Below are 15,659 nucleotides of genomic sequence, written 5' to 3'. Positions count from 1 at the left end.
GTTATTTATAACTGTTTTTCAATCAAATATTTTATAAAAAATTATCACATACAGTAAACATGTGATATTTAAAGATTTATGTTGGTCAGGGTCGCTTAGTATCTTCTCACGAGAAGAGGTCGAGGGTGTCCTAAACCACTCAGTGATGTGGTTCCTAAGAACAAAGTGAGATCGTTAGTCTAGCTGGGTGGTCCCTAACTAAAACTCTCCAATGCCTAAATCAGTAAGGGTTGAGGTCAAACGCGATCTAGAAGAGTTAATGTGATCGTAAATATAATTGATATAACATACCATAAATGATTTCCAATAGTAGTATTTATATGTCCAAATATTCGTACATGGCAGAGCCACATGGCGTTCTTAGGTAAGGTGCTTGCTGAAAGATCAACGATTTAGGTTTTGGGTCTTGGATTCAGATCGGGTCAAAAGTACCCGAGTCCTGTGGCATTTTTTTATTTTCCTTTATCTAAAGGGTATTTTCATCTAAAGATCCAATTTAGGGGGTGATACCCCTATCATTATCCCCCCACTTCTTCCAGTGTTGCTTTTGCTATAATAGAAGAAGTTGAATTGTCATCTTGCAGATTGCCACATCTCTCAATGTCCATCATAGCTGACATGTCAACATCTGTCAGTCATGGAAAGACGTCTTCCTTTTGAACCCCTCCTATAAATATGCCTCATTACTCTCTTGATCGTCTTTACTCTAAATCGCCTTCGAGCCAACCCTAGGGATCGTCTTCTTTGCAAGCTCTATTTTTTCCTTCCAGGTACTTGTTCTCTTCTCTTATGGCTTCTTCTTCTAGTTCAGAATCTTGTTCGGGCTCATCTTTTGGGTCGATCGTGACCTCTTCTAGAGAGTTGGTAGGTACTTTCCATGCTTCCATTTTCCCTATAAATGATTCAAGAGCCCTTTTCCCAAATCATAGGATCACGACCATTGAGCAATCAATAGAGTTAGTTGACCCTGATGATGTTCCTATTCAGATTAGGTATCAAAATATGATGTCTAGGGACCCCTGGATCGAAATCGTTAGCACTGTAAAAACTCCCATAGATAAAATAAAAGAAAAATATTATATTCCTCATGACTATGAGGTTTTACTCCCCCGATCTTTTGATAGGATGTATCGTCCTCCTCAAGGGTTTTGTCCCCTCTCAATTTTTGCACTTAGAATCCAGCCTTCCTTTTCCCCTTGCCAGGCCTGTAGATAATATCCTTCGTAGATTAAAAATTTGTCGATGCAACTGTCCCCCAACTCCATCAGTCATATTCTACTCTTCATCATAATGATGCGGCATCTCGATCACGAGCCTAATTTTGAAAACTTGTGGTCTCTTTATTTTTTCATGGCCTCGAAGAGATCAGGAGACATAGGTTGGGTTTACTTAACTGCCCGCAAGGACTGTCGTTATCTAGAGGATCTTAATTTCAATGTAGGTCCTTGGCGAGTGAGGTATATCTTTATCCGACCTCCTCCTAGGGAGAATCGATCCTTTCGTTGTGATTGATACATCTTTGAACCTGATCCTTCAACCTACGGAGCAGGGTTGGATGACGATCTCATAAATCATTTTACCATATTTTGGTACAAACCTAAGAGACTTCTCGTAGAGAAGGTTTTGAAGCTTGTGGGTCTCACTCCAGCGCCCCTCCGAGTTAGGGGCTCCCTAGGTGATTTACTTCACTATCCTTCATTCCTACTCTACTCTTTTCATGTACAACTTCTCAACAATTTCACTTACTTATTGCAGGTAAAATAGTGATGAATGCTCGGATTACGAACAAGGTTAGGACCAAGAAGGGACGATCCTGGTAAGTGCGTTGTTAGAACTAACCAAGGTCGAAGGTTCTTTGACCCCTAGAGAGAACACGCCGTCGATCTAACCAGCAGGTCCCGCTGCCCCCAACCCCTCGAGATCGAAGTTATTAGTGATGATAGTTAGACTGCTGCTTAATCCCGTGAGTACACCCCAAAAGGTGCTTCCACGTTGAAATCTCTAGAGGTGAGAGTTAGGACTTCTGTTGCTCCTAGAGAGCCTAGTAAGGCTAAGAAGAGGAAGAGGAAGAGCAAAAGTAAAAGCAAAAGCCACAATAAGAGTTCACGTTCGACCAAGTCCAGTAAGCAGAAACATCGAAAAGCTCGCGAAGCTGCTGATCGTGCCAGTGAAGATTAGAACATGAATACCCTTTGAGAACAAGAAAAAGTTTGGTTGGAGGCTAGGGAGGCCTTGAAGTCCCCAAATAGTAGGGTTGCCGAGATGGTGGGAGAGAAGACTGTCCCTGACTGGGCCATCTCCCATTCCAGCATTGTCTTAAGGTCACGCGTCGGTGAAGATTCTTAGGAGCTGTACATGGCTTCTTATTTAGAGCATGACCAGGTGATCCTAGCTTAGACTTCTCATACCCGTTTGAGGAACACCTGGCTCATAACCTTGAATAGGAACACCTGGTTCATAACCCGTGTTTCATTGGCTACAGACATGGGACATCTATGCGATCTTAATGGGTCAACTGACTAGGTGTCGCATCGACTGAACTGACTCGCGGGGATTGTCATATAGAAGCCTTGGAGGCTTGATCGATATGACTTGAGTCTCCGACGCCAATAGTACGGGAGTAGTCCTCAAACTTGAGGAATCACGGCAGTCACGTGCATGCGATGACTATATTTTAAATTTGTGAGAGAGGTGATCGTGTCTCAGATATGATCATCATAAGTGTTGTCTAGTGCAGTCAAAGTATGTAGCGAGGACTGTGAGTTCCAAGAAGATGATCAGTCTCCTGTCAAAACGTGATAGAGGTATCTCCTATGCACTTGAAGATGCATCTACGCTCTATAAAACTGTGGCCATAGTTATTGATCGAATAGGAAGAGGAGGTTCCTATGTCGAGCAATTTGGCATAACGCGATCTCAAGTATTAAACATAGACACCTAATCCAGGATGAGAACCGATGCCCAATTCCATGCCCTAGACTATGGTCAGGAGACGGTAGACGGAAGGACCGTACTTGTATGGACTCGGGAGCCAAAAAGTTCACATGGATTTTCACCTAGTCTCTAGTGCCATGAACCGTTGCTAGACGACCACCCATGGTGACGGGCTTTCTTGATCTAGGATTGATCAAGAATTATTAATTAAATTATATTTAATTAATAATAGTATTGGACACTAGCCCAAGTCTAGCTGAAAGGTGAACCTAAAGAGTCACATACAAATCATCGAGAATGGACGAGAAATTAATTTCGTATGTAATTAGATTACTTATATATGAGAGGGATCCATTGGATGGATAAGCCCAATAATAATTTGATTGGATTAATTTATATTGGGTTTGCCCTTATTATTTAATAAGTTGGACTTATTATTTAATAAAGGCTTATCGGGTTCATATATTTAATTAAACTAAATATATGATGGACTTAATTAAGTGGGCTTAATTAAATTAGATTTAATTAATTGGGTCTGGTATTTTGATTAATTAAAATCGGCCCAAGCCCATTAATTAAGTTGGTGGAAGTAATTGAAAAAGAAGATTATTGACTAACAAAATCATTTTTGGTAAATGCCATGTTAGTCATCCTTTATTTAAAATAAAGGATTATTACCTTATGGATGGTTAAATGAACCTAGACATATTTTAATGCATCCATTCAAAGTATATATCTATATATATGTGTGTATATTAGTTATTTGGAATAACTAATAAATACATAATCAAGCAATAAAATAATTTCCTCTCCCAATTTTTCCACTCGGCTGAACCCCCCCTCTTGTGCACATTGGTGTATTCTTCTCCTCAATTCTTTTCTAGCAAATTGAATTGAGGAATCCCAAATTCCGGTGTGGTGTGGACACGACTTTAGAGGGTCTCAACATTGAGGCCTTGGGTGAACGAATCAATGAATGAGGTTCGAAATAAATCAAGAAAAGGTAATTCTCGATTTACGATTTTTCTTCTTCTCATTTTTATTATACCAATAGCCCATTAATTTTATTATCGTTTGATTTTATTAACTACATCAAATGCCTGGGAACTCCAAGGATACATCCTTTAGAATCATAGTTTCATAGCGATTTTGTTTTATTTTGCGCAATTTATTTTAACCGTTTCCGCTTGCGCGTTCGCGGACCGATCCACTCGCACCTCGCAGTGCCTTTCAACTCTTCTAGCGAAGGTACTTTTCAATCAGCCAAATGTATCCCAATTCACTTCAAAATTGTCCAAAATTCGCCTCTTGGACTTTCCTTTTTCAGCCATATTCACGCAGGTTTAGCGTGGGTACGCCTAACTCATCCTTCTAATTTGTTCGCATGTTAGTTTTCGCTTCTTTCTCTCTTTTTTACTTCCTCAATCCATTATAAACTAATGCTACAATATGCTACAGTATTAAAAATAAATATGAAATATACTAATCGAAATAAAATGTACTATTTTTATGAAAAATAATTATTATTGACAAACAACTTTCAACTTTTTCTACAAAAATCACTTCTCTAATAGAAGTTTTTGCAACCACTACCTTAGGCTAAAAATTAAAAGCACCTTGTGGGATGCTTCTTTTAGCTACTTTGATTTTTTTGTAAATAATTCAACTTTATTTTTTACTACTTTACCCTCGTTATAATAATTTTAATTGAACTTTATCATTTTTAATTTATTTTTAAAATTTTATAATTTAAAGTTGATGTTGAAATTTTTAAATAATTCGAATACTTTAACAATAATTAATTTACACTTTCACATATTTAATATTTTATAATTTTTTATATTTTGCTATATTATATAATTATATTATTCCTTTATCATTAAAAACACAAATTAAATAGCTATGATTAATTAATAAAATATTTTTTTTCATTCATGTAAGTTTAATTAATATGAATGAATCAACAATTATATTACTTAGAGTGGAATTATTAAATTAAATATTCAATTTTTCTATTAATATTTTAGAAAAATTAAATATGAAATATATATACTAATTAAAACAAAAAAAAATTATGAAAAAATAATTATTATCGACAAGCAACAAATGCAAATATATACGCAAAAATAGTATCCTTTTAACAGATGGGGAGAAAATGATTAAGTCTTTAACCAATTAAATTTGTTTTAGAAGTGATTTTTTTCGAAAAACTATCCAATTTAGTTGTTGTTTTCTTTTACTTTTTTTACAAACACTATTCACTTTTGATTCTACTGCAACTTTTACTTTTCTCTACAAAAATTACTTTTTCAGAAACAGAAGTTTTCGCAAACGCTCCCTTTACCCTTTTTTAAGTTATGGATGATTGTTAAGTGTCACCGGATAAATATATTATACTATGCATAAAATAAAGTTAAAGTGGTTAATTCATTCCAAATAAAGGGTAGGGATCAATTTGCAAATACCCAAAAGTTCAAGGTGGCAAAAAAAATTGTTTGTGTAAGAGTTATTACATGTTTTTCTCATTGTTTTTCATGCTTACAAGTTTGTGGTCCTTCACACACAAAAGTCATTATGATGGCATTAATTGAGATAAATGGATTTTCTAAACTTACTCCATTCTTTTCTTTTTTAATAAATAAATAAAATTATTATTTCTTCATATATTTTTTCTTCTTGAATATAATAATGTTGGGATGAATTTCTTTCAGATATATTCTGAAAATTATTGTGTTTGGATGCATTGAGAAATTATTAATTTACTATATATAAATTGTATTTATGTTGGAAGTTATAGGAAAATTTTTTCCTAAAATGATAATATGTTTATATTAATAAAAGGGTAAATTACAATAAAATTTGATATAAATACGAATACCTCAGTATTATTTATAAGAAATTATAAATACTATCTGATATTTGATAAAATTATTTAATCCTTGAATGGAGGTGTGAAATTGTCTATTATATTTTTTTGAAAAAATATTAAAAATTTGTTAAAAAATCGGATGGAAAATTTTGAAAAATTATACAAAAAATTATGCACTTAGTTTATAAAAAAATAAATAAATGTATAATTTCTTAGTTTACATGGGCAGTTTAAATTGATCAATTCACCACAAAAAATGAATGAAAACTTAATAGAGAGTGACAGATTGGAATAATTGTTAGACGACTGTGCGGATATTGATAATTTTCTATCTTAATTATGTCAAATTTTAGAGGAGTTCATTGTAATTTATCCTTAATAAAATGAATTTATTGCTCATATGGCGAATCATATTCATATCATTGTATTAAAGTCGAATAATATTCCAATCTTGAAAGCAAATATTTGATATTTTGGGGAATTATTATCTTAAAGAACTGTATGCACATTTACGAAAGTGCCCACAAAACAATATAAAGAAAACGCGTTTTTGCCAAAACTTCAAATAAAATAAAGACATCGAAATATCTCATGCATTAATTAATAAAACAAAATAAATACAATTTTTTCACAAAATATAGGGAAGTGGATTTTCCACTGTATTAATATATACAAACGACGTGTATATAATTATTCATTAAATAATATAAAGAAAATAAAACATGTATATGTTAAATAAAATTTAGAATAGAAAATTCAACTCAAATAAATCAGAGTTCTTGATTTTTTATTTTTTATTTTTTTGGCGGGCAATACTCAATTTAAATATTCTATTATAAAATATAATTTATATTTATTTAATATATATACACAAGCCACATATTAAAAAATTTATGTAATATTTTATATACTTTTTAAAATATTGTATCCGTGTTTAGGGTAATTATATGTAATTATACATATATAATTAAGGGTTGGTAAAATAAATAATCTGCAGGGAATATTAGTTCACGAAAATATTTTAAAAAATTATATATATATAATTATAATTTATAATCTAAAAAAATATTCTGGACAGTTCACCATAAAAATTGAATAGAAATCTAATAAAATAGGCTTGTTGTTAGACGACGTTAAAGTCAGAAAGTATTTATAATTTTTCAAATAAAAAGAAGATATTTATAAAGCTTGAAAATATGACATATATAAATATCTGTATTCTTACCACCACATGAATTCCATTATAATATTGTTTGGTCTTAAAAGACAAATTACACTATTGCTTTTGCTGTTGTGAACTAATAGTAACTGCACTCCTCTCTGTGTGTTTGGGTCTTTTTAAAATATTTTATAATATGTTTGAAAATATTAAAGAATTGTTGTATGATAAATGCTTTTTGACATATCACAAATACCTCATTATTATTTGAAAAATTACCAGTACTCCCTGATTTTAATGATCGACTAACGATTAGCCTAATTCGTTAATTTTTCATCTATTTTTTATGGTGAAGCCATCACAAATTAAGAATTGTAAATTTATTTATTATTTTAAAAGTTTTTGAATTCTTTTATGGATTAAGTGGATAACTCGTTTGTAAGTTTTCCAAATTTTCCATCCGCCCCATCTGATTATTTTACAAACTCTTATTTTTTTTTTAAAAAAAGAAAAAAAAAACAATGAAAGCAAAGTTGACAAGTTCATACATCAATCCAAGGATTACATAATTTCATCAAACAGTCAGGGGTAATTATAATTTTCAAACAATGAATAAAATATTTGTAATTATGCCGAACCTTAGGAGAGCTCGTTGTAATTTATCCTTTTTATATAAATACTTTAATACATTATTTTTAAAATAAGTAAATTTTAAAAATATCTTATAATATATCTCAACTTAGAAGATGTTTTTAAATAAATTTAATCAAACACCCTATAAATAATAGAGCTTAATTGTAATTTCTTTTTGTTCATCAAAGTTGATTAAAATATTAAACCTAACTCCACCAGCACACTAAGAATCAACCACTTCTTTCTGTTCATCAAATTTGATTAAAATAGTGAACCTAACTCCACCAGCACACTAAGAATCAACCACATTTTGCAATAAGACCACTACCACCAACCCATCATAAAGTGGCAAATCTATTTTTTCAAAGAAATTCTGATTCTTGCCATTTATGTGAAAATTATGCGTAAATTATAATGGGTTTTTCTAAAATTGTCTTAATTATAAATATTTTTTTGTTATTTGAAAAATTATAAATACAATAGCAATTTATCCCCCTGTGGTATTGAAAATGAGTACATTACCCTCCTATGAAAAAAATACAGCAATTTACCCTCTATACTTTTTAAAATAAAGCAATTTACCTCCTTAAAGTATAGAGAAGGGTAAATTGTTGTATTTTAAAAAAATATAGAGAGGTAAATCGCTATTTATTTTTTCATAAGGGGTAATTCGCTCATTCGCGATATCACAAGGGGGTTGCTTGCATTTTTTCCTTTCTTGATATTACGAAAACTCCCCTACAATGAGCTGTCACAAGAGGCAATTTGTTCAAATATTTATAATTTCAAAGGGTATTAATGATTATAACCAATCTTGAGGGAGCCTGTTGTAATTAATCGAAAAATTAATAATTTATTTACTGTAAAATAGTATCGATGTGTTAATTTTTTTTTTAATTCTAAAAAATGAAATATTGGTAGCATATGAAATAAAAGTGGGGAATGCAGAATATTTGTATTTGAGAAGTATCACAACTCATGAAATATTCCAAAAGTCAATAGTTTAAAATCACTTTATTCGTTACTTAACCAATTGAGTTTGTTTCTCCCAATGTCCCACAATTGATATTTCGTACAATTTATATTTTCAAAATTATTATTGATTTCAAACATTTTATAAGATATTTGAAAACGTAAAAGTGTTGAAAAATCTTTTCAAAAGATAAATATATTAAATAAGACGTTCAGATTTTGAACTTTTTTTTAAAACAAATATATCAAATTCTTTTATTTTTAATTATATTAGTCACAAATTTCTATCCGAATATTTCAAAAGATTAGTTTTAAACGAAATTTAACATCTGATAAGATAAATGAGTTTATAGTATTTTTAAAAATATTTAGCCCAACACCCTCCAAAATTTCAAAAGAAATTTGACTAAATTTATTTAAAAGACTTATAAAATCAAACAATTTCTTAATATACAAAATATTAGATATGAATATAACTCTATTTTTCCCCTCTCGACCAATAGAAACTTTGTCTTATCCTTTCATCATTGTTTGGTGGACTAAGACATGCTTACCTGAATACCATTTGTCTGGTGATTCTCTATCCCACGAACTTGTTATTACATGATCAATATTTCTCCTCCACATTGTCTATCTTATTGCCAGACTAAGACACGCTTCCTCCTTTTTTTTTTTTTTTAATTTTTTTGCTTTCTTTAACAATTAATTCAAGAACTTCCCATCCACTTATCTATGATCCCTCTTGACTATAATTTAATATTCTTTTGGAATCCCACTTCCCATCGCAAAAACCTTTGTTTAATCCATTGATGCAGATAGCAGTTGTGTTTGTTTACTACACTCGTGAATATGAAGACGGTATTTTTTCTTTCTTTTTCTTTTAAGAGAAAATAATAAAATGAAGCCTGTGCCCATAAATTAACTTAACAATGACATATAGTACTATTTGATTTATTAATCTCAGGAGAGAGAGAGAGATGAAGGGGGGCCCTTGTCTAGTAGCTTTCAGTTCTTGTTTTGGTTTGTTTCTTGAGGTGAGTTTTTCACAAGAAATCGGGTTCCCACCAGACCCACATGATTATTGTGTGCTTTATGTATTCTTACTTGATGGGTTTTTCATCTTTGGCTGCTCTCAGTGGGTTTTCATCCTCTGGTAACTCTGTGTTGCTTCTTTATAACACCAAGAAAGGTGATGTGCTTCTGCTGATAGAATATTTGAGGCTTATTAGATGGCTCCTGTGAAGCAAATTTTTGTACCAAAGTTCCAATCTTGGGATTTTTAAGGTTTGGTTCTCAGACAGAATCTGATTCTTTCTGCTATTTGAGCATGTTTCCCCTTTTCTTTTCTATTTATTGTCCCTTTAGCTTTGAATCTTGCTTGCTGTCTGAGGGTGCTCACTTTGTTGTGTAAATAGTGGGAGACATAAAGAATGCGTTGTTTTGGAGCACTTTCTGGTGATGAGTACTGTTTTGATATGTCCTTTTCTAGAGCTTTTATGTGCATAAATGTGTAATGTTGCTTTGATTGGCAGTTCATAGTAGGTAAATAGTGGTTTGGTATTAGTATTTATGTAGAGGTTTGGGGTCTATTCTCCAACCGCATGAAGCTCTTGTGTAAGAATTCGTGTCAGTGAATCTGAATTTGATTGCTCTTTGGTCTTCCAGATTTGATGGACTATGTATATTGAGGATGGGGGTATTCTTGATTCTTCTATCATGGTTGCTCTCCTTTGGAGTGCTTTCGAATGGGTTGAGCGCCAATGCTTCTTCTAGGCCGGCGGTTGTGAACATCGGAGCTATTTTCACTCTAGATTCGACAATTGGGAAAGTTGCCAAGATTGCAATTGAAGAGGCTGTTAAAGATGTGAACTCCAACTCAAGTGTCCTTCAAGGAACCAAACTTAATGTGGATATCAGAAATTCCAATTGCAGCGGCTTTCTTGGCTTGGTTGAAGGTATTTTTTTTTTTTTACTTCATTTAACTTTTTACTTATTATCTCAGTAAGTATTGATGAGAAAGTGTGAGAAAAGACTGGTTTTTTCAGTTAAAACATCTTGGAAGACTGTTTTTTTTTCAGCTTATAAGCTCCAACATTTTTGTTTCTTGTTGACAATGTTAAAAGATGAAGCCCATTTTAGTATGACTTCCATTTTGCACCCATGAGCATCAATGTAAGGATCTTTTAACGTCCCTGGGATATGAAGGTTATACTTCTGATTTAAAATGTCTAAAAACATTGAGGAGAACTTAGTTGACTTATGCTCTATTTTGTCATGTATGAGTTCTTGAAAAATTTTAATTGATGAGTGCTCGTTTTATTTTTTTTGTTTCCATTTAGGGAGTGCTGGACTGATATTTGATTGTTTGCAGCTTTGCGATATATGGAGACTGATGTTGTTGCCGTCATAGGCCCACAATCTTCTGTGGTTGCCCATACTATACTGCATGTTGCAAACGAGCTCAAGACTCCTTTTCTGTCATTTGCAGCCACAGACCCTACTCTCTCTTCTCTTCAGTTTCCTTATTTTATAAGGACAACACAGAGCGATCTGCACCAGATGACTGCAGTTGCTGACATTGTCGAACATTATGGTTGGAAAGAAGTAATTGTGATTTTCCTTGATGATGATTATGGGAGAAATGGGTTATCTGCATTAGATGATGCACTTGCAGCCAGACGCTGTCGAGTTTCCTATAAAGCCGGGATTCCCCCAGGAGATCTCAGTCGGAGTGACGTCATGGATATTCTTGTCAAAGTTGCACTAACAGAGTCTCGAGTTATTGTTTTGCATGCTTATCCAAGAGCTGGATTTATGGTATTTTCCGTGGCACACTATCTTGGAATGATGGATGATGGCTATGCCTGGATTGCCACGGATTGGCTTTCTTCTGCTTTAGATTCTGCTTCCCCTCAACGGGCACAAACTTTAACCGAAACTATGCAAGGAGTTCTTGTTTTGCGGCAACACACTCCCGATTCAGAAAGGAAGAGAGCTTTCATGGCAAGATGGAACAACTTGACTGGTGGTTCTTTGGGGCTAAGCACCTATGGCCTCTATGCTTATGATACTGTCTGGTTAACTGCTCATGCTATTGATTCGTTTTTCAATCAGGGTGGGGTGATTTCATTTTCTAATGATTCCAGGTTGAATTCATTAGAAGGGAGCAGTCAACTTCACCTTGAAGCAATGGTCATTTTCGATGGAGGCCCTCTCCTTCTGAAGAATATTTTGCAGACCGAATTTGTTGGTCTGACAGGGCCTGTCAAGTTCAATCCTGATAAATCTCTAACTTCACCTGCATATGAAATCATAAACATAATTGGAACAGGTCTTCATCGAGTCGGCTACTGGTGTAACTACTCTGGACTGTCAACTGTGGCACCTGAGACGCTATATTCCCAACCGCCTAACCGTTCTAGTGCAAATCAGCAACTAAATAGTGTTATTTGGCCTGGGGAATCCATAAAAACGCCTCGCGGTTGGGTTTTTCCAAATAACGGAAAGCAACTGAGGATTGGCGTGCCTCGTAGGGTTAGTTACCGAGAATTTGTGTCACAAATTGCGGGCACTAATAATTTCAAAGGATTCTGCATAGATGTATTCACGGCTGCTGTAAACTTGCTGCCATATGCTGTTCCCTACCAGTTCGTCCCGTATGGAAATGGCCGTGAAAATCCAAGTTATACTGAGCTAGTGAATTTGATAACTACAGGAGTAAGTACGAAAATTAATCAATAGTGATGGGACTAATTCAGCAACTTACTATTGAATGTACAGCTGAAGTTGGAGAATTAATTTTATTTATATAACTGGTAGCTAATTTTCATGCTTGCTTGTGATAGATCTTTGATGGCGTGGTTGGTGACATTGCAATTGTGACAAACCGAACGAAAATTGTGGACTTTACACAGCCATATGCCGCATCAGGACTTGTGGTGGTGGCCCCAGTTAGGAAGTTGAATACGGGTGCTTGGGCTTTCCTCAGGCCGTTCTCTCGTCAAATGTGGGGAGTTACTGCTGCCTTTTTCGTCTTCATTGGGATAGTCGTGTGGATTTTGGAGCATCGGATTAATGATGAGTTCCGAGGACCACCAAAGAAGCAGCTGATAACAATTTTATGGTGAGCTTCCAAAATCGAAAATTTTTATGATAACTGGTAGTTTTTCTGCTCTAATTTATCCCCTGAATCTTGAAATCAAGTCGTCTTTGTAGTAAAAAGTTGGTAACGTCGTTGAACTGAGAATGCTGAGCTATGGTAATTGCAGTAGTCTTTTTGTTGGAAAAACAGAGTGCGGAGATAAGGGAAGTTTAGGGTGTTCTTGTTTAGAGTTTAAAAGCCTTTCAAATGTTTCCTCATCAACTGAGTTATGTTGAAAACTCAAAGATGAAAATAAATGATTAACAATTTTTGTTAATTCCTAATGAAAAGGATTCTAGATCTTGTCAGAGTAATATTCTATGATAACTGTAGATACATCATGCATCGAGTAAACATTTGTTGTTGGAGAATTTCCGTTGTGCTCCTTTCTTTGACTTGCCGTTATCACAATGTACACTATCGAAATTTGTGCATTAACATCATGAAACTGGCCCTTTGACATTGTTTTGGTTCTTCGGCCTGCAGGTTCAGTCTCTCAACTCTATTCTTTGCTCACAGTGAGTGGACGGACCTATTCTCTTAGCAATTTCCTACTTTGAATGAATGACGTGTTAATAATTACAAAATTTTTGAATTCTTGATTTTCTTTCTGTCAATGCAGGGGAGACAACTGTTAGCACTCTAGGACGTCTAGTGCTGATCTTATGGCTCTTCGTGGTTCTGATAATTAACTCAAGTTATACTGCGAGTTTGACCTCGATCCTCACAGTACAACAGCTCTATTCTCCTATCAAAGGAATTGAGACCTTGAAAGACGGCGATGACCCTATTGGATATCAAGTCGGCTCTTTTGCCGAACATTATCTCACTGAGGGAATTGGTATATCGAAATCAAGGCTCAAAGCTCTTGGATCACCTGAAGAATATGCCACGGCACTTCAAAAGGGACCGCACAACGGAGGTGTTGCCGCAGTGGTCGATGAGCGCCCGTACATAGAACTTTTCTTGGCAAGCCAGTGCAGATTCAGGATTATTGGTCAAGAATTCACGAAAAGCGGCTGGGGTTTTGTGAGTAACATCTTCTATTCTTTCTCCATCACTTTTTTGAGTTCTTGACATAATGAGCAATTAAAAGACTTTTAGGCTATATTTGGATTGATGGGTTTGGATTTGAAAGAAGGATTTGGAGAAAGAATCCATATTCCACCCTAACATAGTTTAAAATTAGAGTTTAGGAATTGAAATATTTTGAATTAGAATTATCCAAACAAATACAAAGAGGCTTTGAAACCCATAACTCCAAATCCATCGATCCAAATGTAACCTTATAGTTTAATGTTGTGGTTAAGGTGGGTGGTTGGTTCTAAGTGGTAAGTGATAGAGGATGGTCTTTGACGTCAGAATTTAATGGTCCTTCGCACTATACTTGCTTTAATTGGTGTTTGTGCTTAATGAGCATAGCGGATTTTTAGAAAATATAAGTATGAAAGGAATTGTCTATTGAAGGTCGCACAACTCGGGGGTTGGGTTGGTGGCTAATGACGTTTTAAGTAAGGAATAAATACACTTAACTCCCCTGAGGCTTGGGCATACTACAAGTGAAACCCCTCAGTCATAGTCATGTTTTATATTATAGGTTTTTCCTTCATCATCCCAACTTCTGGTAGAATTTGTACTGGAAAACACGACTGTATGGAATATAAAACATTTCTTCAAAAGTAAGGATAATATGTCTTAACCTAAAGGGTGTTAGTATAAGTCTCCCTCAAAGTAACATACATGAGGCTCTATCTCTAAGTTTAATGGATTTTATGTTTCTTGAAATACATGGATTGTTTCCATGTACGTGTCGCTCATTATTGATTTGGTTGCATCAAAATCATGTCATATCTACTTGCTTAAATGACTTGGCTCGTGGTTGGACACCACATTCATTAAAATTTCCAAAATTAGTGCACAAAAATCTTCATGTTGTGATGATTGAACCCTTGTACTCTAACTTATATTCTTTTCAGTTCAGATCCTCTACTTGAAAATGGTGTTTATCTTGTATTTTATTTCCATATACATGTGACATATATAAAAATTCGATCGTCTGGCGATGTAAATTTTATACTTGCTGGCGCATAAATACGTAATGGAATATAAGACAAAAACACCAATTGCTGAAATAGAATACTTGGAGCTACGTAATTAAAATTTCCTTATTGCTAATTTCTTGCATCTTTATCCAAGGCATTCCCGCGAGATTCTCCTCTGGCCATCGACTTGTCGACCGCGATTCTAACACTATCTGAGAACGGAGACCTGCAACGCATTCATGACAAGTGGCTGACAACGAGCTCTTGCAGTTCAGACAACACTGAGCTGGAGTCCGACCGCCTTCACCTGAAAAGCTTCTGGGGGCTCTACCTCCTATGTGGGATAGCTTGCTTCATTGCTCTCCTTATATACTTCTTGCAGATTGTGCACAAGTTCCGCAAAGCTGCCCCAGAAGAGTACGTTATAGACGGACAAGGTAGCTCACGGTCAAAACGGCTTCATACATTACTGTCTTTGATTGACGAGAAGGAGGATCAATCTAGAAGTGATAGAAAACGAAGGAAGCTTGAGCAGATGTTGAGTGAAAACAACGGGGAAGTCGACCTGGAAAGGGATTCCAAGAGGAAAAGTTCCCAAATTTCTTCTGATAACAGCTTTAACTCGAGGAGTTGAACTCAGTTCATCTATAGTTATTATTACCTCATTATTCTTATTAGTTAATTCATGCAGGCTTGTCGCCATGAGAAGTGTTGTATATGAAGAAGAGGAGTTGTTACAATCTTGATGAGGGAAAGAAATTGTACATAATACATAAGAGGCATTTAGCATCATATTAGTTATTTTTTAGCATTCAGACAGTTTTCTGGTCTTTTTGTTGATTATGGATGTCCGGTTCATGTCATACCACCTAAGTTGATACCGACCATTCAAGTAATTATGCCCCAAGA

The 15,659-nt window shown here is 34.5% G+C and overlaps 1 protein-coding gene across 3 annotated transcripts; it reads left to right on the top strand.

The window, feature by feature from the left end:
* On the top strand, positions 9,255 to 15,565 carry LOC105178487 (glutamate receptor 3.3). Of its 3 annotated transcripts, XM_011101979.2 has the most exons (9): positions 9,255 to 9,425; positions 9,532 to 9,601; positions 9,704 to 9,851; positions 10,233 to 10,522; positions 10,939 to 12,284; positions 12,413 to 12,690; positions 13,195 to 13,226; positions 13,331 to 13,737; positions 14,905 to 15,565. In XM_011101979.2, the coding sequence occupies exons 4-9, from the start codon at positions 10,258 to 10,260 to the stop codon at positions 15,382 to 15,384; spliced, it is 2,808 nt and encodes a 935-aa protein (XP_011100281.1). In that variant the 5' UTR covers positions 9,255 to 9,425; positions 9,532 to 9,601; positions 9,704 to 9,851; positions 10,233 to 10,257; the 3' UTR covers positions 15,385 to 15,565. The 3 variants fall into 3 exon arrangements, with proteins under 3 accessions (XP_011100281.1, XP_011100289.1, XP_011100274.1); XM_011101987.2 differs by lacking the exon at positions 9,704 to 9,851; XM_011101972.2 differs by lacking the exons at positions 9,255 to 9,425; positions 9,532 to 9,601 and having other exon boundaries at positions 9,616 to 9,851.

Source organism: Sesamum indicum, linkage group LG2 (genome assembly GCF_000512975.1).
Source record: "Sesamum indicum cultivar Zhongzhi No. 13 linkage group LG2, S_indicum_v1.0, whole genome shotgun sequence".
Classification (NCBI taxonomy): domain Eukaryota; kingdom Viridiplantae; phylum Streptophyta; class Magnoliopsida; order Lamiales; family Pedaliaceae; genus Sesamum; species Sesamum indicum.
This window is presented reverse-complemented; position numbering and strand designations above follow the sequence as displayed.